Source organism: Numida meleagris, chromosome 26, assembly GCF_002078875.1.
Source record: "Numida meleagris isolate 19003 breed g44 Domestic line chromosome 26, NumMel1.0, whole genome shotgun sequence".
Taxonomy (NCBI): Eukaryota; Metazoa; Chordata; class Aves; order Galliformes; family Numididae; genus Numida; species Numida meleagris.
In genome coordinates this window covers 4,330,913-4,353,618 of record NC_034434.1, presented here as the reverse complement: position 1 = coordinate 4,353,618, position 22,706 = coordinate 4,330,913, and the positions used below count along the sequence as shown (strand labels likewise).

Sequence of the window (22,706 nt, the reverse complement as noted above, 5' to 3'; positions counted from 1 at the left end):
TCTCCGGGCTGGGCTGCCCTCGGCAGCACGCAGTGCACGGAAGGTGACAAGGTTTGGCTCCACACTGAGTGGGGTCAGCAGCAGAGGGAATCTGGGGGATGGAAACCTGGTGATGATCTGGGTCCGTGTGGGGGGAGGGGAGCAGAGAGTCAGGGCTGGACTGTGCAGCCGTGCTGCCAACCCCGTGGGACCCTGACCCTGCAGCCCCTCCCTCCTCACCAGGCACAGCGGGAGCGAGCCCCCTCCCTGGCAGGAGAACTCCACGCTCCATTAGCGCCCGCAGTGCGCTTCTTGGCTGAGAGCTCCTGGGGCAGCATGGGCTCCTACTGAGGCAACGGATGAGTTGAAAGGATTTACAGCAAGCCAGCAGCCACCTGCACCTCGGGATGCTCATGTGACCGGCGCCTTGCTGCAGCATGGGCACTGCACTGCCGGCAGCTGAGAGGAGCCTGGAGGGCACTGGGGCTGCAGGATCATGAACAGAGCTGCCTGCGGATGGCCACTTCAGCAGCAGAAAAGCTGCTCCCTTGGTCCTGGCAGGCATTCCCCCTCCTACTGACTCAAACTGTCTCTTTTTGAGGGAGGCAGTGGCACGGGTGCTCGTGTCTGGCACACTGCACAATTTCCTCCTCCCATTTCACAGCAGCACCAAGAAGCATTTTCATCCGCTCTCTAACTCAGACCAGAAGAGCTTTTTCTTCTTGCTCTGGCTGCATGGAGCCTCGTTTCCCAGTGCTCCCAGCCTGGGATAGAGCTGTCAGGGCACTGCTGAGCGGTGCAGGGATGTGCAGGCTGGGAGGGGAGCGATGCTGTGCGGTCTGGGGGTCAGAGCTGGAGCTGAGCAGAGCTCTTGCTCTGCGCTTTCCTGCTTGGGGAAGGAGAGAGAAGAGGGGCTGTGTCACAGCATATTGGTGGCTGCATCGCCCAATGCAGTGCCCATTGTAACACCCTCAGTCTGGCTATGGATGGAGCAGGGGGTTGTTATTACCCAAGGTGAGAACGGTCTGCCCACTGAGCCCTGGTGGGTGGGGGGGGGAATGGAGCCATGGGGCTGAGGGGGGGCTGCGGTGTGGGGTCCCTCCCAGGCAGCTGAGCACAGGGAAACGTTGTGCAAGCGGGGACAAAGGTGCCTCTGTGCAGGATTTGGCCTCTCTCAGCCCTCCCCATCCCCAGCAGCTGCTGCACTCGGGTGTAAGTAAAGAAGTGAATGGCGGTCGGTGTGGCTGCACGTGCCCCGTCTTGGCATCAGCAGCCCCCCCACGGCCCCACTTTCACTGCCTGTTGAGGTGCCAGCACCTCTGCCCTCTGCAACCTGCTGACAGGGCACTGGAAAAGGGAGAAATATTTTAAAACATAAAACAAGCAAAATTGGGTCTTCTGGTAAGGGATTAAATGGTGCCCTCAGCTGTATTTATAGAAGGTTCAGAAGTAAATCTGTTCCCAGGCTGAATAAATATTTTACTCAGGCAGGGGAGATTTTCAGTTCATCTCTCTTGGAAAGACTCGAGTGAGAAGGGAATTGATTTTCTTCAGCTTGAGCACGGCAAGTGACTCTCAAAACCAGGCAGGTAGCGCGATCCCGTTATCGGTTAAAATGCAAAATCATTGAGGGGAGGGTGAAAGCAGAGCGGCTGCAGGGGCGGCCCTGGGTGCAGTGCTTGGGCATCCATGGCACCGCTGCAGGTTGCCCCACTGCCCTGAGCTCAGGTTGTTCTGTAGCAGAGCTCCAGCTCTGGCCTGAGTCCTGGATTTGGGCACCTGGTGCTTGCGGGCATCGGTTGCTGCTGGGATGGGAGCTCTGCACTGCGCTGGTGACAAAGCCGCTGTGTGCTGGCACTGGTGCAGCACCGAGCTGGGATGGGGGCTGTCCAGCTCTGCTTTCCATGGTGGAGGGGTGGGGGGCACGGCTGCGCCCCGCAGGGGTTTGCGCTCTGAGCTCCGTCCTCGTGGCGCTAAAAAAAGCGGTGAGATGAGCGCAGTGATCGCTGAGTCACCGCCCGCCCGCTGCTGTAGCACCCACTTCCCAACACCGGTGCAGAGCGTGTGCTGAGGGGGCACGAACTGAAGCGTTGCGGCGTTCAGTAGCTGCGGCCGATGGGAGCAAAGTGCTGCTGCTGCTCGTGGGATCCTAGGATCATTAACGTTGGAAAAGGGCCCTCTGAGCCATCCCCACCGTGCCCAGGTGCAGGCGGGTGCTGCTGCTGTGGGGCCGGGGGGCTCTGCCGTGGTGCTGCCGCTCAGCCTCCCCCCGCGCCCAACACGGAGACCTTTCTGAGCCGAGCAGCCCTGTTGTGCCGGAGCCAGGCGCTGGTGAAAGGGCCTGTCTTCGAGCAGGAGAGAGCCATAAAGGGCCTATTTGTGTAGCTGGCTTCTTGCAATGTTTTCAGACACAGCCCTCGCATGTTTTCATAACAGCAACGCCTCTGCCTCCCGCCAGCTGCCAGCAGCACCGAGCTCAGCTCCATCCTCCGCCCGCAGCCCTGGGTGTCCACGGGCCGCGCCAGGCACCGCGGTGCTGTCCCGCTGTGATCCAGGCAGTGCCAGCAGCAGTGCTTGTGCGGAGCGCGATGCGTGGAGCCCCGCTCCTGTCCCTGCTGGGGCTGTGCACCAGGGCGGGTGCTGGGGTTCTGCTCCAGCACATGCCAACCAGGAGCACTTCACACGGTGCCTTGGCTGCCTGCTCCCCTCCCATCCGTGGGGTGGCTCCGTGCCCGCTCGCAGCCCTTGGCAAAGGCAGACAGTCGTCTGGAGCCCGTACATCACAGCATGTGGCCCTGCCAGCACCTCTGCCTGCGTCACCTCGCCTCTGTGTCCCCCTGTGGTTTGTTGGTGGGCAGCGATAAATGCGGAGCAGTGGGGATCGCCCCTGTGTCTCCTCCTGCCTCCTGTGCTGCAGTGGGGCTCCCTGTGAGATGCCACCTCTGTGCTGCGTGACCCTGCTGTGTTACAGACCTTCCCCAGCTCCTTTGCCCCATTGCACCCCGTGCTGGCTGCCCTGTGTGTGCTGTGGGGGAAGATGAGCAACTTTTCATGAATCCATTTACAAATCCCTTTCAGACAGGAACTCTGACCCACTAGAGCTCATTAAATAACATTAATGGTGCTGCCCAAACAAATACTGGAGCCGCCACCAGTGCTGCCAGTCAGCACGCTTCCTCTCGGCCCTCTCAGAGCAGAGCTTTCTCCATTTAATTGAACACTGTGACCTCTGCTACCTCAGAGGATGCTTCCAGCACTGAGGTGGGGCTCCTGCAGCCATCAGAGCGCTGCGGGGAGGACCATGGCTGCAGGAGCTCCAGGTGCCGTTTTTGGATACAACCATAGGAGGGCACAGAGAAGGAGGCCGTAACTCGGGCATTAAACCCGGCTCTGCTTCTCTTTCCCTCCTCCTGCCCTCTGGGCAGAGCTGTGTGTAACTCCATCGCTCCTCCAGCCCGTTTCTGCCCAATCCCTTTTAGCAGAAGCGCAGCCCTGGAGCTGAGCTCCCCGTGCCCCAGCTCCTGCTGAGCTGTCCCCAGTGAACGGTGGCTGTGGGGCGTGGGGTCCATCCAGGCACCTGAAATCAGCGCGGGGCTCCTGTGTGGGGCCGGTGCTCCCTGGGGGGACGCAGCGAGCCCACGGGTCCTGCCCACACACAGACCCTCGTTACTAATTGCCGTGCAGAGAACATTTCTCGCAAGTTTCTTCCATGAGAAGCACTGAGCACAGACTTTGATTTCGCGCTCCTTCGCCTTTCCCTCTCTTTTAGTTTTTTTTCTTCCTACCCCAAATAAAGCAGCTCCTTTGATCACGTCGGGTTCAGGCTCTGTAACAAGCATCTCTGTTTGTGTTGGGCTGTCAGTGGGATAACATGACAACGCGTCTCCTCTCCATCTCGCGCACAATGAATTATTTCTTCCGCTCTCTCTTTGTACTGTCTCTGGGATAAATCACTGCTTCCAGGGTTAGCAGATGGGTTTGTCATCCTCAGACCCTCACCAACCCGCTGCCCAGCGCCGGCCCCGTGGCTCCACCGCAGCTGCAGGAGTGTGTTTGTGCAGGGAGACGTCGGGCGGGCTTGAAAGCAAAACTGCTTTGCCAATTTATTTTCTTTCCTGTGTACGAACGTGTTTGTCTTAAAGGGATGCTGTTGCATTAAATATGGAACTGCCAACTGCAGACATTAAAAAATCATGGGTCGTCCCATTTTCCTTCCTCCCACTCTAAATTCTAAAAAAAGCCCAATAACTTTGGGGTTCCTTTCATTTGTCATCCAGGGAGGCTTCTCCAAGTTCCTCCCCGCAGTCGGGAGCTTCAGAGCTGTCACCAAGCGGTGCCGTGGAGCGTCAGCAGCGGGGCAGCCCCCCGCGCTCTGCTTGGCTCTGAACCCACCAGGCTTCCTCTCCCGGCCCTTCCCCTCCAGCATTTCAGGTTTCTGGTGGGCAGCCACCGCAGGGAGCGCAGTGGCAGTGGAGAGGCCCTCATGGAGTGCTCAGCTCCCACCAAGGCCAATGGGGCTGAGCCCCGTGCTTGTGCACCATTTTTCCCAGAATGTGCCCTTGGATGCGCGTGTTTGCGCCCTGAACTGGGTGCTGCTGCCCAGGTTCTGCTGCGCAGTGTCCCACCCCAATCTTTACGTTTCCAGGAGCATTTTTAGGGATGCTGGTAAAGGCAGTTTTCTTCTATTTGGACAAGCCAGCATTTTTAGCACATGTAGTTACACATGGGGAGGGAATCGGGCGTTTCCCAGCACCCAGCTCTGCCTACTCCCGTGCGCATCTTAGAGCTGCCCAGCAGCGGCTGCTGTTGGTTTGTGCTCGGTGCCCTCCCCTCTCTGCTGTGCTGAGCCCTCATCGCAGCTGCAGGTGTCAGGCTGTGAGCAGCCCCATGGGCAGGGTGTGCTCAGCCCCCAGCAGCCTGACCTCAGGGATCTTGGTGGGTCCCGATGTGCTCCATCGTTTTGGGGGGCATCCAGGCCCGGGAAGAAATTGCTTTGGCTTTTGTGATGGTTGATGCAGCTCCTGCATGAGTTTAAGCTCTTCTGTGTGCAATCCTGAGATGCAGGGGGAGCTTCTGACGGGATGTGGGCACTGCAATCCAGTCCTGGTGGTGAAATACACAACCCAGGGTAGTGAAAGTTTTGCAATCAGAAGACAGAAGTAATGAATGTTGCTGCAGAAGCCACGCTCTGGTGGTGGGGGCCCAGCAGTGCTGGCCCTGCACTGGGCTGAGCCCCGCGCTGCGGCTCGGTGACTTTTCCTCTAATAAAGCAGCGTTCGCTTTGATGCGCTGATTCAGAGCTGCACGGATTGAAGCAGATCACATTGCAAATATCTTTATTTGATACCTCTGCAATGTCTGGATTTCAAATGTCACTTGCTTAGCGCTATGAAATAATTAATTTAGATTGTATTACAGTAGCCTGCAAGAGCTCTGACTTAAACTGGAGGTCTCCCGTGTTAGCAGCTGTACACAAACACCTAAAAGCCAAACTCTGCTGCAAAATCTCATGATCCAAATGAGGCAGAGCGGCAGACCCATGGGCCACTGTGTTTGCTGTAATTCATGGCCCCTGAGCTTTGCTTTCTGAGGCTCTAGCACAAAAGGCAGCTGCAGCAGCTTGGGTTTGGTGCTGCTGAGTGTGCTGTGTTAGCTGGTGCTCCTCCTGAGCAGAGACTTTAAAAGTTTAGTGCCATAATCTGATTCCAAGTCCTGCAAAATGGTAAATCACATCCTTCTCTGACCTGAGAGAGTGGGGTGGGTTTTTCCAAAATGCCCAATTCTGGTGAGTTTGGGGGGAGCTGGAGGTGGGCCGGGGCAAGGGACAGAGACAGCGGGCACGTGGCACTGAGAGCAGCCGGAGCCCCACCATGTGCCCGCTGCCGGTGAGGATGCTGCCATACTGCACAGGCAGTGCCTGGATTTAATTTTGGGGGATTTGGGAAAAATAGCAAAAGAAATTGGCAGTGACCACGGAGAGTCAGCGAGGAGCAGCTCAGCTCAGCCCTGCATCGGGTTGCGCTCCCCGCTCTATTTTAAGAGGAGCGGCACAGCAGCAGAGCTGCCTGCCAGCCCAGCTCCTGTCCAGCAGCAGCAGACGGATGGAGGGCAGCTGTGCTCCTGTCCTGGCGTGACGCTGTGGATCCCTGCCCCGTACCGACCCGTGCCCGCACCGCTGCTCACAGCTGCTCCTGGGCGGCTCTGTGCCCTCCCTTTGCTGCCGCATCCTGCGCAAGTGCAGTGCCAGCGCTGCGGCCACCCCGGGGTCCTGCCCGGCCGCCCTGCCCCCTCCGTGCCCCACTGCCAGGGCTGAGTCAGCTGCTAAATAAAGGTCTGGGAACTTGGGGTGGAAACAGCGAGGACTGCGGAGGGACCTCTGACAGCAGCCCCAGCACAGCAAAGTGCACCGAGCACCTGTGGTTCAAGTGTGCACTTCTGTGGAGAACATGACTTGTCACGTAGATGTCCTTCACGGCACCAGGTGTGCCACCACGCTGCTGGCACGGCCACTGGGTGCCAAGCACTGTGCTGCTGCGTGGGGCTGAGCGGACCCTCAGTTCCCATGGGAGCAGCACCCACAGCTCTGCCCTGAAGAAACCCCGAAGGATTTCATGGTCCTGAAAGTCCCGTGCCAGAAATTCCTCAGCTGGGAGGGCAGCAGCCGGGTGGGATGATGAATGGCTGTCTCCTCAATCTTTCCTCTCCTGCTGCTCTCTTACGCGGTGCGAACAGTTACAGCTAAACCCCCAGGGACACGAGGTCAGGCTCTGCGCGGGTGCTGCCTTCTGCTTTTATCCTTGCTGCTGGGAGTGGGTTGGGGGCACCTCCAGGATCTATGGCAGGCACGGGCAAGTGCCTGGACCCCGACTCGTAACCCAGCCGGGCTCAGGAGCAAGGTGCTGTGCGCTCGTCGGGCATGGCTTCATCTAATTCATTCCAAACAGAATGACCCCCAGTGCTTTCCCTGCCCTGCCACTGCTGCATCTTCTCTCGTTGCCCCACTGCTGTCCCTGGTGAAGCCAATTAATCAACTTGATGGAGATACTGAGCACAGATTGCAGGACCCCAGGATAGGAAGGCAGTGCTCCCAGCTTGTTTCCCATGGCAGGTGGGCACGTCCTGTGGTGCTGCTGTGGGATGGCCGTGTGTTTCCTGCTTGTGTCCCCACTGCTCGGGCTGTGGCTGTCCTCGCTGCTCGGGAGCAGGGCTGCGACATGCTGACTCAGGGAATGCACTGTGTTAATGATGCCAGTGTGCAAATGAGAGGACAGGCGCTGGGATGTCCCGCTGCCCTTCAGCACGTGGGAATGGGACTGGGGGCTGCGAGGGCTGTCTGACAGTGGGAGCCAACTGGGTGCTGGCAGGGGGGTCAGATGGGTGGAGGAGCCCCTGTGTGCCCCGTGCCAGCAGCCGGCCCTGAGCTCAGAGTAATCCTTGCTTTGACGAGCGACGGTTTATGCACTGATCCCAAAACGTGCCTTGCCCCGGCATTAGCAGAACATATGCTGGGAGGGTGGGGAGGGTGGGGGGGGTGGGTTTTATGCCTTGTTATGAAATGCTGAGCATGATGCGGGCATGACCAGGGCTCCCTGTGATCGGCCCCCAGCTGCTCAGCCCTCAGCCCAGGCCGTGGAGCATCTCTGTGCTGGCAGCTCCGCCGTGCTCTGTTCCCCTGTGTGCAGGGCACGGCTGGCTGCTCCCCCCCCCGCCTGAGCCTGGCACCTCTCGATGAAGCTGCCGGGGGCATCGTCAAGGTCTGACCTTCGAGACAGCCCAGGAAGCTTCCCCGTCTCCTCATTCACAAATAGAGCTGATGTCAGGTGCACTCGCCCCGCTGTTGGCTCAAGGTAACTCCCCCAGTGACAGCCCCCTGCCAGTTGGCACCTGCTGTCCCGCGTGACGCCCAGGGCCGTGCGGAACTTGCTGAGAGCAGGCACTGAGCTGCCGGTGCTTGTGCAGGCTCGCTGCTGATGAGGGCTGATTTAGTGGTGCTCCAACCGCACACGAAGAGTTCCTTGAAACCCGAGCCAAGCTCTGGGAGCGCGGCGGGCAGCGCCGGGGCAGTCGCGCACACGGAGCAGCCGGACAGCGAGCGGCCGTGCGGGGCCGGGCTCTGGCTCCAGCCAGGTAAGGGCTGGCATGGGGTGGGCAGCATGCTGCCTCGTCCTGGGCATGGAGCACCCCCAGAGCATGGGGCTGCGGCACGAGTGGGCTCCGGGGATGAGCTGAGCACCACCTGAATCGGGCACTGAAACTGATAAGTGCGAATGAGATGCTGTGATTTTTTGCTGGGGTAAAGAGCCGTGGTGTTTCCTGCCTTTCCTGCAGATCTTTGCAAAAACGAGCAGGGCAATTGGAAATATGGTTGTTGCTTGCGGGGGGGTTCGGTGACAGCTGTTGGGGTGACTTTCATGCTAATTGTTCTATTTCTGTTGCTTTTATTCAGTATTACATGCCCTCAAGCACAGATAAAGCGGATTCAAGGTTATGAAATCATGAGAACACAAATCAGATTTTTGTTTTCTTACTCTAAGCAAATTCACCCAAGCTTCAGGGTGAGGTGCTGTGCTGCTCTGATCCGGCATTGCTGGATGGGACCAACCTCGGGGGCCACTCGGCTCCGTAGCAGATGTGGTTTTATTGAGGCTGTGGCTGTGCCTGTGGTGTTGGTTCTGCTCAGGCCCCACAGAACTGCTGTGGGACACAGGAAGGAGCCTGGCAATGGGAACCTGGGGGCTGCAGGGGACCAGAAGCCCTGGTGACAAACCTGGGCGGGTGCTTGATCTGCATTCATGCAGAGCTCTGGCCAGGCTGCGTGACACCCAGGGGCAGCATGGTTAGACCTGTCCTCAGGTCATCGACATCAAAATGGAGGCAAAAGACCAAATATCTCTTTTCAATATTCCAGCCTGGCCAAACTATTACCATTTCAATGACTTAACCCATGTAGTTGCTTTTCTGCATGCAAGGCCTGCTCCCTGTGCTGTGAAGGAGATATTCTGGAGGCTTTAGGAGGCCCCAGCACAGCAGGTGGGTGGCAACATCTCTGCCACGTGCCCTGCGCTCCAGCTCCTCGCTTAAAGGCTGGGGTGCATAAATGTGTCAGCGTTCTGCAGGTGCTGCTGGTGCTGTCCCATCAGTTCCCCTGCTCCTGCTGCCTGGAGGACAGGCTGCTCCGTGTCTGTGAGCTGCTGGAGGGGTGTCCAGGCCTGGATCTCTGTGTCCCAGTGTCCCTGGGCATGTCCTGGTGTCCCTAGGCGGTGCCGTGCATGCAGAGCAGCAGCCGTGTGTTAGTGCAGACTTTGCTTTCTGGTGCCTGGAGCCTGCGAGGGAATTTATATTTTTGGAAGAGTTCTTGTCCTGTTTGGGAGCACACCTGGAGGACTAAGGAGGTGTTGTTGCTCTGAAGTGCAACCAAAACACATGAGTGTGCCCCTGATGGACAGCACGGAGCTGGCAGCATCACGATGCTGTGACCCATCTGCTCCAGCTTCCAGCACTGGAACAGCTGAGGGTGCAGGGAAGAAATCAATGGCAGAGCGGTGCAGTGGGATGCAGAGGATGAGGGCTTTATCGCGCTGCCTGCTCCAGCCTTTCATTTCCATACATTTCACCCACCATAAAATCCCAAATCAATGTGATGGGGATTGGCTTGCTGCAAGGTGCAGTGGCAGCTTGCAGGCGCACCTGGGCTTGGTGCTGGGGGGGAACTGGTGGTGGTGGGAAAGTGTGAGCTGTGTGGGGCTGCGCTGCGTGGTCAGTGGCTGCACGGTGTCTGCAGCACATGAGATTGAGCATCCCAGCCCAGCACTGCTCTGCTCCATCATTTCCATTCCGCCCCTGTTAACACCCTTTGGGATGGAGGCGGGTCCTGCTGGCTATAGAACAGCATTTCCTACTTCAGATATTTAATGTCTGGATTTCGGTTATTTAATGTCTGTCGTCGCTTTGCAGCCTTCTGCAACACATGTTTATGGCGTTATTAAAAAAGAGAGGGAGAGACCTGAGGTTATGGACTGTGATACAAGAGCGTAGAGATGACCCTAAGATAATAAAGCAGCAGCTCAGCTGTGTGCCTGCGGTCTGCTGCACCGCTTGGGCCGAGGGATGAAGGCAGAGCACCGTGACTTATGGGAGATTTGTTGTTCCGAATGACTGCAAGCAATTAAAAAATGATAAAAATTAGGACGATGAGGAGGAAAGCTCCCTTGGGCTGGGAGAGTGGGGAGCTGAGAGCCCGGGCTGGTGCACACGGGGCGGTCAGGGTTGGGGATGAGGCTGCAGGGGGGGGGGGCTCGTGTGACCCAGCTGGGCAGCACCCACCTGGGAACTCTTCACATGGGGGGGAGAAAAGCACTTCAGGCAGCGCCGCCGCGGTGACACCCAAGCTGCTCTGACCTTCTTTTATTTCAGAGAGACTCAGGCATCTGTCAGGGAGTGTTTCGCACCCGTCAGGAGCCCCTCTCCCTGCTCGGTGGCTCTGAGCTGTGGGAAGGGCAACACGGAGGGGGCATGGGGCTTGGGGGTGGGAGGGGGGCAGTGATGCCTCCACCGTGCCTCAGTTTCCCTCCTATGAAAGGGGATCATTCCCATGGAGGGCACAACACCCCGGCTGGGTGCAGTGTGGGGTCTGCACTCCAGTGGGGTTGCTCGGGGCCTCCAAAAGGCTCTTGGATCTTCGGAAGGGCAAAATCCCCGCCGGTGCTGCTATCAGCCATGGGGACAGGGCTGCCCTGCACACGCACGTGGTTGTCCGAGCCATGAACAGCCAAATTTATGGTCCTGATACCTGAGAAGCAGAACAGGCCCTGAAGGCACAGGAGAAATCAAGTGAATGAGATGGGAGCTTTACGCGATTAGGGCAGACCTTTTAAATACTGCAACGGGAGCCGGCCCAGGAGCCTCAGCCTAATCAAAGCAACAGCAGTTCCTTTTTATAAGATGAGGGGGCTTTTGGGGATACTTTGTCCACATAATGTTCCAATTATAGCTCTGCATCCCTGGATGTAGTTGCATTAAAAATACCCTCAGAGGGAGTGCGCTGAGTGCACCCGAGGACCTCTGCTCCGTGTGTCCCGCCGTGTCCCCAGGGTGAGAACTGCCCCAGGTCCCCATCCAGGTGCTGTCACCCATCTGCGTTTTGGGCAGTGCCCATCAATGAAGGACTTTGGGTGGATGGTGATCCCAGTCCAGGAGGCTCCATTTAAGAGCATCAGGGTATTTTGTTGGTTTGTTTTGTAAATAAGCCTTCTGTTGTTTGTAAATTCCTTCCTCCTCGAGCCTTTACAGGCTGGACCCTGTGGTTTCACTCATTCAAGCACAAGGGATGTGCATTTTCTCTCCTTTTCATTCAGAGCTGAAGTCGGAGCTTCAGGAACAATCCTGAGATCTTGAGAGAGAACCCAGAGCGCCCAGGTTCTTCTGCCAAGAAGTAGATTTACTTATTTTTAATGTAAAGCTCCTTTCACGCTCTGCTTAGCATTTTTAGCTGGCGAGGCAGGAGCCTGAAGATCTGCTGGCGACACTTTTGGCCAATCGTGGCATAACTCGGGCGGATCGAGTGCGGCTGGAGCACGCTGCCAGCCCCGGTCCTGAGTACTGAGACCGAGGTGACCCGAGCTCCGGCAGCGGGGCCGTGGGGTTCGGTCCGACTTTGGGGTCTGTCCCCGAGTTGGGGCGGAAGGACGGGAGCAGCCACGCACCGCGATGGGGCGGGCGGAGGAACGGCCCCGTCCAGCTGCGCGCTGCCTCCCTCCTCTCGCTCCTTTTTCATCACTTTCGACCGTATCGGAGATGACAAAAGTGCAGAGCGGCCGCGCCATCGTGAGGCTGCGGGCAGGAGCTGCACGGCTCCGCGCCCCGGGTCCGCCTTGAGCGGGTCCGCTCCGAGCGCTGCCTCTGCAGTCGCATCACACCTCACCGTGCAACGTGACTTTGGGGCCCACCTCGTGGCCCCCAGCACCCCTGTCCCTGCAGGTGGCTCCCGGGTCTCGGCGCCGGGGCTGCGTGCCCGCGTGTGCTCGGCATGGGCAGCCGCCGGCTCCCTGCGGTAACGGGATCTCGGGGCTCGGGTGACCTTCGTCTCCCCCAGGCTCTGCTCTGGGCGTCCCGGCGGTTCCCACCTCAAGCTCATCCCTGGAGCCGAGGCAGCGGGGACAGCGCATCTGTAGAGCACAGCCAAGGGCGCTGTCCCCAGGGACCCCCGGCTCCACGGGCAGCTCCTCCCCACACGGTCCCTGCACAGGGCTCGAGCTGCTGATGCCCATGGACGCCGTGCGCTTGGGAGAGGCATCCACTCAACGTGGGCAAGAAAGTGCTCGAGGGAGCAGTGCCTGCGGTGAGGATGGGCTGTGGGACGGCACACAGCTCCCCCCAGCTGAGTTTGCTGCCTGTATTGAGCTGGTTTCATCCACCGCTGCCTTTGGCCCATGTGTGATGCTGTCCGGCAGTGAACAAGAGAGGTTTTAGCAGACGTGGGCTGCATTTCCCCGCCTCACCTGCTCCATCCTGGTCCGTCTGTCCTGACGGCGGGTCTGTCCTTCCCCCTCACAGGCATGAAGCGGCCTCTGAGCCCATCCCACAGCCCTGAGAGCGGTTTGCGGCTGGTGGAGGCGGCCAGCTGCCCACCTGGCCCACCCGAGCAGCGCATGAAGCGGGAGAAGAAGCACCAATCGTTCACGCTCTGCGAGGTCTGCAACATCCAGCTCAACTCGGCCGCGCAGGCACAGATCCACTACAACGGCAAGTCCCACCAGAAGCGCCTCAAGCAGCTCAACAAGGGCAAGATGCCGGCGGCCCAAGGTAGGAGCTGGGCTGGTGCTGCCCGGGGGCTGCTCGGGGCTGGCTGCTCTGCGGGTACAGCGCTCCAGGGATGCCCGGGAACGCTGCACTGTGTCCTTGGTGCTGCTTGCTGCTGTCTCTGAGCTGTGGGGACTTTCTGACCCCATTGTCACCGCTGGTCCTCGGGGGCTTCGTTTGGCTCTGTTGTATGGGTGGATGAATGGATGGGTGGATGGATGGATGGATGGGTGGATGGATGGATGGATGGGTGGATGGATGGATGGGTGGATGGATGGATGGGTGGATGGATGGATGTGCGCTGTCCATTGTGCTGCTTGCCGGTGGTCCATGTCCTAGGAGCTACTTCTCGGGTTTTGTTGGATGATTTTTGTCGTTCTTTCCCTGGGATCATTCCTGTGCACACAAGAAGGGGCTGTGCCTGCGGTGGCACAGGGATGCAGCAGGTGCCGTGCCACTGGGCCTGGCACACCTCGCGGGTGGGACGGGAGCTGCAAGGACTCGTTGCCATCTGCTGGCATTCACCTCACCTGCTCTCTCCACAGCTGACTGCTGCAGGATTTTTCCTGCATAAAAGCAGCAAAACGTGCCATTGAATGTCACCCTGCAATAAGGGTTGACCACATCTGAGGGTTTGTGTGTGTTAAACAGCAAACCAAAGGATTCGGTCCTCCCTGGGGCCTGGCAGTGCTGGGGCTGTGCCCATTGCCCTGAGCTGGGACAGTGCTGGGGGATCCCTGGGCTCCGTCACCATTTGGGGACTGAGCTGCAGCCTCCTGGGCTGCTTCCAGTGACTGTCCTCCTTTCCTTATGGACTCATTATTCATTGGATTAATGAGCTGAGGTCACCCAAGTGCTTCAGTGGCTCACTGGGGCCTTTACCCAGCGTAGAGTTGTGCTGAGGGGATGGGAGTGCTGGGCTCCTGTAACACCACATCTCATGGCTGCACCCTGCTGCGGTTCTGCTGCTCATGTGGTGTTACCCCTCCGGGAGATGCTGCTCTGAAGAGCAGTAAGAAGTCTCCAGTCCTGTTTTCCTGCCAGGAAGTGTTTGTTCAATAACATTTAAGCTGTTGGCAAATAAACATGTGAAGCTTTTGCAAACACAAACCAGCAAGCAGTGGGCTCTGGGGTAAAACGTGTCGCTTGTGGCTGGTTCACAGCTGGGGCAGGAGGATGCACAGTGCAGTGCAGTGCTGGGCGTGGCTGTGGGTGAGGGTCCAGCTGCGGTGCAGACCCTGGGGAACAGCCCATAGAGATTCTTCCTCCTGCTCTTGCTAAAGACTGTGCAGGCTGGAGCCATAAATTCCTAGCATGGCAGCTGTCATCCGTGTGCCAAATCCTGCTCTCCCCGGTGGTGGTTTTGTCTGAGCAAGGCCTGGGATATGCAAAGGAGCTGCTCTGTTTATCATCATTTACTGACAGATGGAAATATTGCCTGCTATGTTAATGGGAACGGAGCTCATAAATTCCAGCCTGCAGCTTCCAGGCTCTGCCCGGGACCCGGTTACGGCTCGGTGGGAAGATGCCATTGGCGCGTTCCTGCCGAGCCAAGGAATCTCGCCGCGTGCTGCCCTCGGCATTCCAGGTGAAGCCCAATGTGCTCGTGCAGGGGATTGCAGCAGCATCTGCTCCTTGCTCCGTCCCATCCCTCTGCTGTCCCCAGCAGGGTTCCGTGGTGCAGCCCGCTCATCCGGAGCCGACCTTGTCCCCCACGCTGCTGTTTAGAAATGTCACTTCCAGCTTTGTCACTGGTAACCTTTCCCAACCTCCCGGAGCATGAGCCTGTGAGGGCACGTGGCTGCGAATGACAAATTGGGGCTGGGACCTGACTGATGCGATGCCCGCATCCCCTCCGTGCCGGTCACCGCACTCCGTGCCACCCTGTCCTGTGCATCCCAGCACACTGAGGGGAGGGCAGGCTGATGTGTCAGAGCCCGAGCAGCTCGGGGGGAGGGGCCGCTTATTAAAGGCGCTGCATTAAGTGATATAATTGAGTTAGACAAAGACAGAATATTCCTCTGAGCTGGAATCTCCGTCTCGTGCTGACATCCGCAGCGACATCAAAGGCAGCGCTCAGAGACGCCGCGAGATCCGCCCTGCTCCCCCCGGCGCTGTCAGCAGTTGTTTCTGCAGAGGCTGTAATCGCTCACAGTGCGTGGAGCAAAGCTGGGGAGGAGCGTGGCTGGCAGGCAGAGGCAGTAATCAGTGCTATTGCAATTTATTAGCTCTATGCCAGAAAGACCCCCAACTTAAAAACAAATTATTGTTCATTAGGCATTTTCCTACAAAGCAAATCACGGTTCTGTTGTCTCGTGTTGAATTGCTGAGCGGGCAGCAATTAGGTATTGGGTGCCCACAGATGAAGGATGTTTCTGCGTTGCAGATGCCAGCTCAAACCCGAGTGGGTCATGAGTGCTTTAATTACTGCCTGGGACCGTCAGGGGCATCGGAGTTCACTCCATTTGCTCTCACTGCTGCCCAAAAGGAGCAGACCCCATCATTCTTGGTGTTGTACAAAGATGCACCTCCCTGCCCGAGCATTCGCAGGCTGCACAACGTGCTTCTGTGCAGCACCAGGTGGGCAGGGCTGGGCCAACCCCGGGGGCTGGCGGTGCCCAGTGCCACCTTGTGTTGCTGTGTGCCCCAAAGCCCCAAACCTTTGCTCCAAAGCTCTCCTTGCAGCTCCCTTGGGTGCCTTTCTACCTGCCTCAGCAGCACCGCACCAAAATAACTTTTCCTTACGAAGCAAAAGAATTCAGGTTTCCCCAATTAGCTGCTGCCATGTCTGTCCGCGCGTTTGCAGAGCAGAAGGGTTTGAGATGCGCAGAGAAATCGCTGTGACAGCTTCAGCATCGCTCCAGCTCTGCAGCAGAGGGGACGGCTGCTGGGGGGGATGTGGGGGGGCTGGGGTCAGCCAGGGGGGGCTGGGGTGGCAGATTGGCAGTGCTGCACTGTGTGGTGCTGGGTTTGGGGACACGTGGGAGCTCAGTGCGCTGTCTATGGGCTGAGAGCAGCCTGTGCAGAGCCCGGGCACTGACCCCAGGTCACAGAGCTGAGAGCTGGGTGAGCCAGGAGAACCAGTACTGACACAGTGCAGCACCACAGGGAAGAGCCCTGGGCAGGGTCAGGGCGGTGCAGGGTGGATGGCATTGTCTTGTCTGGTGTCACTTCTCCTGGTGCGAAGCAAGATGTTGGGAGCCAGCAAATGACGTTTCCCTGCGGCTTTTGCATCGAGTGGATAGGGCTGGCTTCGAGCTGTGCTTTTTGCTGGGCTGGGATAATCCTGCTGGCAGTCGGGTCCAGAAAGCCCTCATCTCCATCTGGAGAAGCAGTGCCCTGGTGTGCTCTGACCTTGGGCAGCGGCTGCTGCTCTGCATCCCAAAGGTCAGCGCACGGAGCTTCCTCCCCGCCTTCTCCCTGCTGCTCCGTGCTATCAGATCTCTTCAGCTGTTGGTTACCAAGAAAATGGGTGCTGAGCTAATTGGGTTTTTTTTTATTCCATGTTACGCATGGAATCCTCTAATTGTCTTTAATAAACAGAGCAATGCTCTGTGGTGCTTTATCTGCCATAAAATCCAACGCATTGATTTTAATCCCGCATGTTTGCATATTGTTTGCGCCTAATGGGGAAACGAAGCCTTGAAGCTTCGCTCCGTGCTGTGCTCTGAAGAGCCCCGTGCAGTGGGGTAGCTCTGCAGCAGAGCTCCCTGTGAGCACTGCATGGCAGGAGCAGAGGTGCCCGTGGTATGGGTGCTGCAGCAGAGCCCATCCTGCGCTGCGGGAGCTGCAGAGGGGGTGGTGGCTGCTCCGGCCCCCCCTGAGCTCCTGCCGTGGTTCGCTGCCTTTTCCCGCTTTGGGGTCTTTTAGGAGAAATTTGGCAGGGAGAGCAAAGGGTGCAGCTGGCCCCTGAGACGCGCTCGCAGCGCTCGCTCTCTGGCATGGCCGAGTGGGTCCGTGATGGTAACGTCAGCTGACGGGATTAGCTGCAGATATCAGCGCTCACTGCTCCGTGCAGCGCGGGCTCTGCTCCGCCTCTGCTAGGCCACAGGAAGGGCACCCCTGCTTCCCCCAAGCCTCCACGCGTATATATATATAACACATTTATATTATATATACATATATCTCTTTTATTTATTCGCCCTCCCTCCAACCTTTCCTCGGGGCCCCCCAGTGTGTCCAAGGGCCTCTGATGTTGGGCTGTGGCTGCGCTGTGCCCATCGGTAGCACCACACAAACAGGGTTCACAATCCGAGCTTCTGTGGAGGCAGAGCAGGGCAGACACACAAAGCTCCGCTCGCTGCGCTCGGTCGCTCCCTTCGGCTGCAGGCGAGGACAAAGAGACCCGAGGAACCTGGGGTCTTGGTGGGGGAACCTCTGAGGGTTTGCTCCGCATCCAAGCGACGCCTGCTGGGCTCGGTGCCACCCGAGGATGCGCTGCAGTGTCCCCTCAGCCCCCACTCCCCGCGCTGCCCCTTGCTCAAGTGCCACCACCCCCCTGGGCTCGGGCTGAGCTGGAAGCGTTCAGTGCTGGAGGGGTCGGCTCCATGCCAGGAGCTGTGAGCTTCAGCCGGGTGGGTTTCCTCGATGCGGAGCTTTCCGCGTGAGGGCCCCCCCCCCCCCGCTCTGCCTGCTCCCCTCTGATCAGAGGCCGCAGAGATTTTCTTTCTTCTTTCCTAATGATGCTTTTTTTTTTCCTAAATGAAAAGCTCCTTAAAATGTAAACCCTTGGCCAAAAATCATCACAGGGAGCTGCCAGGCTCGGCTCACACAGGAGCAGCCATGGAGGAGGTGCGAGACCCCTGGTAGCGGGTCCGGAGGGGCTGCCCCCCAGGGAGGCTTTGCCTTAAGGAGAGCCCCAGCAGCCACCTGCTAGCATGGCTCAGGGATGAGCTGCACCCACAGAGATGATGACCTGCCATAAAGGCGTGATGGTAGCGGCCAGGATGCGTCCTCCATGACTTATAAACGGGTTTCTACCTCACGCTCCTATTTTGGCAAGCTGTCCTCGGGGGGGGAGCAGAGGGTGGGCAGCAATGTGTGCGATGTGGGGCTGGGAGCAGTGTGGGGAGCAGCGGCACTGGGCACTGCTGGGATGTGGCAATGGAGAGCTGGGTGCAGAGGGTGCTGCTGGCAGCGATGGCTTTCATTTTTATCCAGAATTCAGGAGGAAATTGCCACGCGTTATGTGAAAGCATCGTATCCTGTGAGTCCGCCGTCCTTAATCTTGGATTTCGCTGTAATTTTCTTCCATTTGGTTTGCTATTGAGTTGCGACAAAAGCATCTTATGGCCACTTAGCTCGGGGATGTGCCACACGTGATCTTAATGAGAAGCGGATTAGGATCAGTGGGGAACATGCAGCCACAGAGCTCTTTGGTTCCCCGTGGAGCTCAGCAGATTTGGGAGAGGGAATCCTGGGGTTTCTCTGGGGTGGAGAACACAGCGATGGCCGCAGAGCGCAGCGCAGCCGGGGCATGGCAGCACCACGGGCAGTGCCCTGGCCCTGTGCATTGCTCTGCAGGAGAGAAGAGAGCGGGCACACGTAGCTGTGGTGAAACCAAGAGCAGCGCTGGGGAGGCAGGTAGGACGGAGCAGGATCTGTGCGAGCACAGGCTTGTGGGTAGCGTGAAGCTGTCAGTGTGATTTAGGGCCGGCTGCTCGAGCTGGTTTATGTTCCCAGACAGTAAGTCGTAAGCAATAGACCATTTTCTATGAGGAGATGATCTCCCCTCGTCACGCTCTATGTCATTTTCCCGGGGTGATCTCTCCTCCCTGTGAGATGCCGCGTGTGCAGGGGGAGAAAACCGGACTGGGGCGATCGGAGGGAACTGCAGCAGCCCCAACCACAGCAGGGCAGCACCACGCCGCACTGCAGCCCCGCAGGGCTGGGCTGGGCACGGGGTCGGCTGCTGCTCGAGCCCCGCTTTCACGCTCCTCGAGGTTTGTGCAGTGGTGCTGGGGTTGCTGTGCACTCATTGCTGCACCGAGCGCTGCAGCCACTGGGCTGAGCTGGGTGACTCGGGGCACTGCTCGCTCAGCCCAGCCGCCCCTCACCTCCTAAATCAAAGGGAAAATATGGCACAGTCTCTGAAACCCTTCAGGTGTAATTTCCATGCCTGTTCCTGGTAATTGAACAGTTTTAGGTCATCGGTTTCTCCACCTATTTGCAGCCCTGTCCTGGATGCCTCAGTAATTAGGCATCTCGCTTTGAAAGAAGAGAATTAATGCAGGACCAGGGCGGTGGGGACCAAACCCATAGCTCTGTGTGGGCGCCCATCCCTGCCCCCAGGGGGGGGTCACTGCATTGGGCCCCGATTTGATGGCACCAGATGAGCCCAGTGCTCTGCTTCCCACAGAGCTGCCCGGGCAGCGGTTATAGTCCTATTGGTACAAGGTGAACATTTTTAGAGCACCTATTTAAGCAGTTTTAAGCTTTTCTTTTCTTTGAGGTGGATCCTTGCTAAAGTGAGGAGGAAAATAATGATTTAATGCCTTGTACTGCAACAAAAAGAGCATTAATGGAGTGTTTCCATCGCTGAGACTTCTCCCAGGAGCTGGGATTAATGAAAGGGCAATATTGTCGTCTGCTCCTGAAGCGGTGCAGATGAAAGCAGCACAGAAAAGCGTGGCCCAGGTGTGTGCTGGGGGCAGGGGCAGCACGAGGAGCCCCTTCGTGGGGAGAGCTGGGGTTAAACGCCGGCACCGCGGTGAAGCTCCCGCACCGGCCCTGGCTGTGGGCCCGCTGCAGTGAGCGGCATCGCTGCCCCAGTGCGTCCCTTTGCCCTTTGTTTGGATGAGTACACGCACAAATCTCCAGGAAGAATTCATTAAAAAAATAAATTGATGACTTAATTCATGAAAGGATCAAGGGATCCCGGTTTTAAAAACAATCTCTGCAGTTCTGACCGGCAGCAAACCCCCCCACGCCCTTTGTGTGGAACCCCCCCAGGGAAGTCAGCCCTCCAAATCTGTTATCTGCACCCGGGGGGCCGGGAGCAGGAAGGTCAGCGCTGCCTCCTGCACCCACCCGCCGCGCGCTGCACGCCTGAGCCGCTCCGCTTATGGCTGCACTCAAATTACAGAGCAGAAGGAAAACCGATACGGGTCCTCCAGGTGTATCGGTGCTGATCGTATCTGGCGTCTTTCACCCCCAAATTATACCCTAAATCCTCGAGAACAAAGGCAGCCAGGAAGCCCCGTCAGTCCTGGGGGAAGCTTCCTGCTGGCGCTTTATCCCTCTGTCTCCTTTCTGATTTATTGAGATGCTCTTTGCTGGATCGGATCGGTATTGCCAGGCTGCTTTGGGAGACTACAAACTTCTGGTCCCGCTCGTGCACCGGGCAGCGATGCTGAGCAGCGTGGGGTTCAGCATAATCCCTCTATTCTGGTTCCTGGGGTCTGTCCTCACCCAGAGCCTACTAACACCCATGCCAACAGGGCCACCCATGCCCAAACTGGAGAGCAGCAGAGGAGCAGCTCCTTTGTTCCATGAGGGGTGTCCATGACTTCTCAGTTCTCCTTCCCTCTCCCTCTGCACTGCTGCTCGCTGGGGCTCTGCACACACTTCAAATGAGCTGGAACAAGCCAGGCCTCACAGAGCTGCTGGAGATTGTTTGGGATTTGCCTCCCCCGGGGTGAGCAGCACCGTGCTGGGCAGGCTGTGCAGCACAGCCCCTCACATCTACCAATTGGCGGTGGCCCCTTCTGTCCCTGGCTCTTCAGCTCCCTTGGATTCTGGAAGCTGTGCATGTGCTGCAGGGGCTCAGTGCAAAAAAAAAGAGCCAGGGGAAGTCCCCTCACCCCACACATGGCCACCGGGAGGGGAGGACGCTGCGGGGGCTGCAGCTCTGGCAGCAGCATAGGCAGCCCCCCATACAGTCCCACACCTTTGCAAAGAAACCCTGACTTCCATCACCACTCCTTCCTCCTCATGCTCTGCCATTAGGGCCCCAAATTTGGCCAACAACCTGTGCCAGAAGGCGCAGCACCTGGTGCAGCAATGCCCATGGCACTGCTTTTATTTAGGGCACCGATGTTATTCGGCCTTCTGCAGCCATTGAGAAGCCCTGGGCACCCCTGTCCCACAGCGGCTGCGTGTTGGGGAAGGAGCAGCCCCAGGCTGTGCTCCTCTGGGTGCTGGCACCGAGTGAAACAGGTTGGGGTCCCGGTGGGAGGACACGTGTCACTGCCCCATACAAATATAGCAAGCTATGCAGGCCGGACCCACGGCTGCGCGTGGGGGAATTCCAGCCACCAGCTGCAGCTGGGCAGGGGAGGACAGGAGGTGTTAATAGCAGTGGTCTGTAATCAGTACCTGCAATTAGCATCTCCTCCAGCTGGCCACAGAGGCTCAGCCATACAGCACCGCGCTGGCCCACACTGCATTTCCCTCCCACCCCTTCATTTCATGCTATGGTGATTCTGTCCCAGTCCTGCCTGTGTGCTGGGCTGAGCTCTGCACAAACGCTGCTCATCGGGTGCATTGCCAGGCAGGATTCCTGGGGCTGGGCTGCAGGGCGCCGGGCCCCGCTGAGCAGGGGGTGACCCCGAGACCCCCCCCCCCCTCATCGGGTGTCAGCCCTGTCCTCGTGGTCTTTACACCTCCGTGTTCCCTCTGCCTAATGCTCGCTGGCAGTAACGCCAAACTGCTGCTGACATTAAACAAATTAATATCAGGTTTAAATAGCCTGCTGGGAGCTGGCAGCGGGCGCTCCGGACCCAGCTGTCAATTCCAGATTAGCGAGTGCCCGGCTAAACTTACTGCTCCTAATGACCCTGAAAGCAACACCCTGTGCCCGGCGCGATGCCGCAGCACCAAAACACCAGAACCTGCCCCAAAAGTGCCCGCTTGGGTGGCAGCACCGTGGGGTTGGGGTGTTTTGCTGTTTATGCTCCCGCTCTGCTCATACCTGAAGGAAATGCTTCTGCCCGAAGCTTTGAACTGTCTGCGTGAGGAAAGTATTTAAATTCCTCCCAGTTCTTTCCTTCCTTTCATCCCTGGGCTGCACGGGGGCTGACAAGATTGCTTTCCTCTTTTCACAAGCAGCTTTTTCATCGTTGCTCCCTTTAAAAGGCGCTGTGCAATCAGGTCGTGAAGCTCTCCTCCCGAGCAGCTGCCGAGGCTGTGAGCTCAGCCCAGGCATCGTGCTGGCGTGGGGGGGGGGTTCACTGCACCCCAGTTTTGCTGATGGAAATGGGGTAGGGGATGGTGAAGCTGTGGGGCTCGTGCAGAGTCCGGGCTTCCCCAGCAGCAGCTGGGGAAGCCCCTGCCTGCCACCCCCAGGGGCTCATCCCCTCTGCCAGCCCCACTGTGCTGACTGCCATGCAGAGTTGCCTTTGAATTTCCCTCTTGGGCGCAGCTGGGAGCCGTGGCTCCTGGGGATAACAAAAAGGGGTGAGTGTTGGTGTGGGGTGAGCCTCGTGTCCTGATTGTGAGTCCTGAAAACCCTTGGGCCCGCGGGAGCTGCTCGGGGTCTAAACCAGGTTGCAATTGGTGGAGGGATGCGTGCAGGACGTGGTGGGCCTCCAGGCGCTGGGGTCTCCTGATGCAGGGAGCTGCTCCGCTCAGCCCGCGCACTGCGGCCGTGCTGCCCCCGGGGCTTGGGTTCGTTCTGGGGGCTCCCAGCCGGGGCTGCTGCTGCCTTCACCCCCTCCCCAAGCAGAGCGGCACGGCCGCCCCCCAGCCCCTTCCCCAAAGCGGCGTCTGTGGGGGGCGGTCCCGGCCACTCGGAGGGGGCAAAGGAGGAGCGCGTCTGGGGGCGCGGGGCCGAGCGGCTGCAGGATCCTCGTCTCCGCTCCAAGTTTCTTTGCTTTGGCAGCCCTGGAGTTTACTCTGAGCCAGGCTTGGAAAGAAAAGAGCGCTTGTGCTTAGCTCCGGAGAAGGGGAGGAGGAGCGGCGCGGAGAGGGGCACCGCGGCGCGGCTCCTG

The 22,706-nt window shown here is 58.4% G+C and overlaps 1 protein-coding gene across 1 annotated transcript in view; it reads left to right on the top strand.

Annotated features, from left to right (window-relative positions):
• Positions 1-22,706, top strand: part of LOC110388535 (zinc finger protein 385C-like) — a 55,448-nt gene that overhangs the window by 4,517 nt on the left and 28,225 nt on the right. The window contains exon 2 of the mRNA XM_021377928.1: positions 12,532-12,780. Coding sequence (XP_021233603.1) covers positions 12,532-12,780 — 249 coding nt within the window. The remainder of the gene's footprint in view (positions 1-12,531; positions 12,781-22,706) is intronic.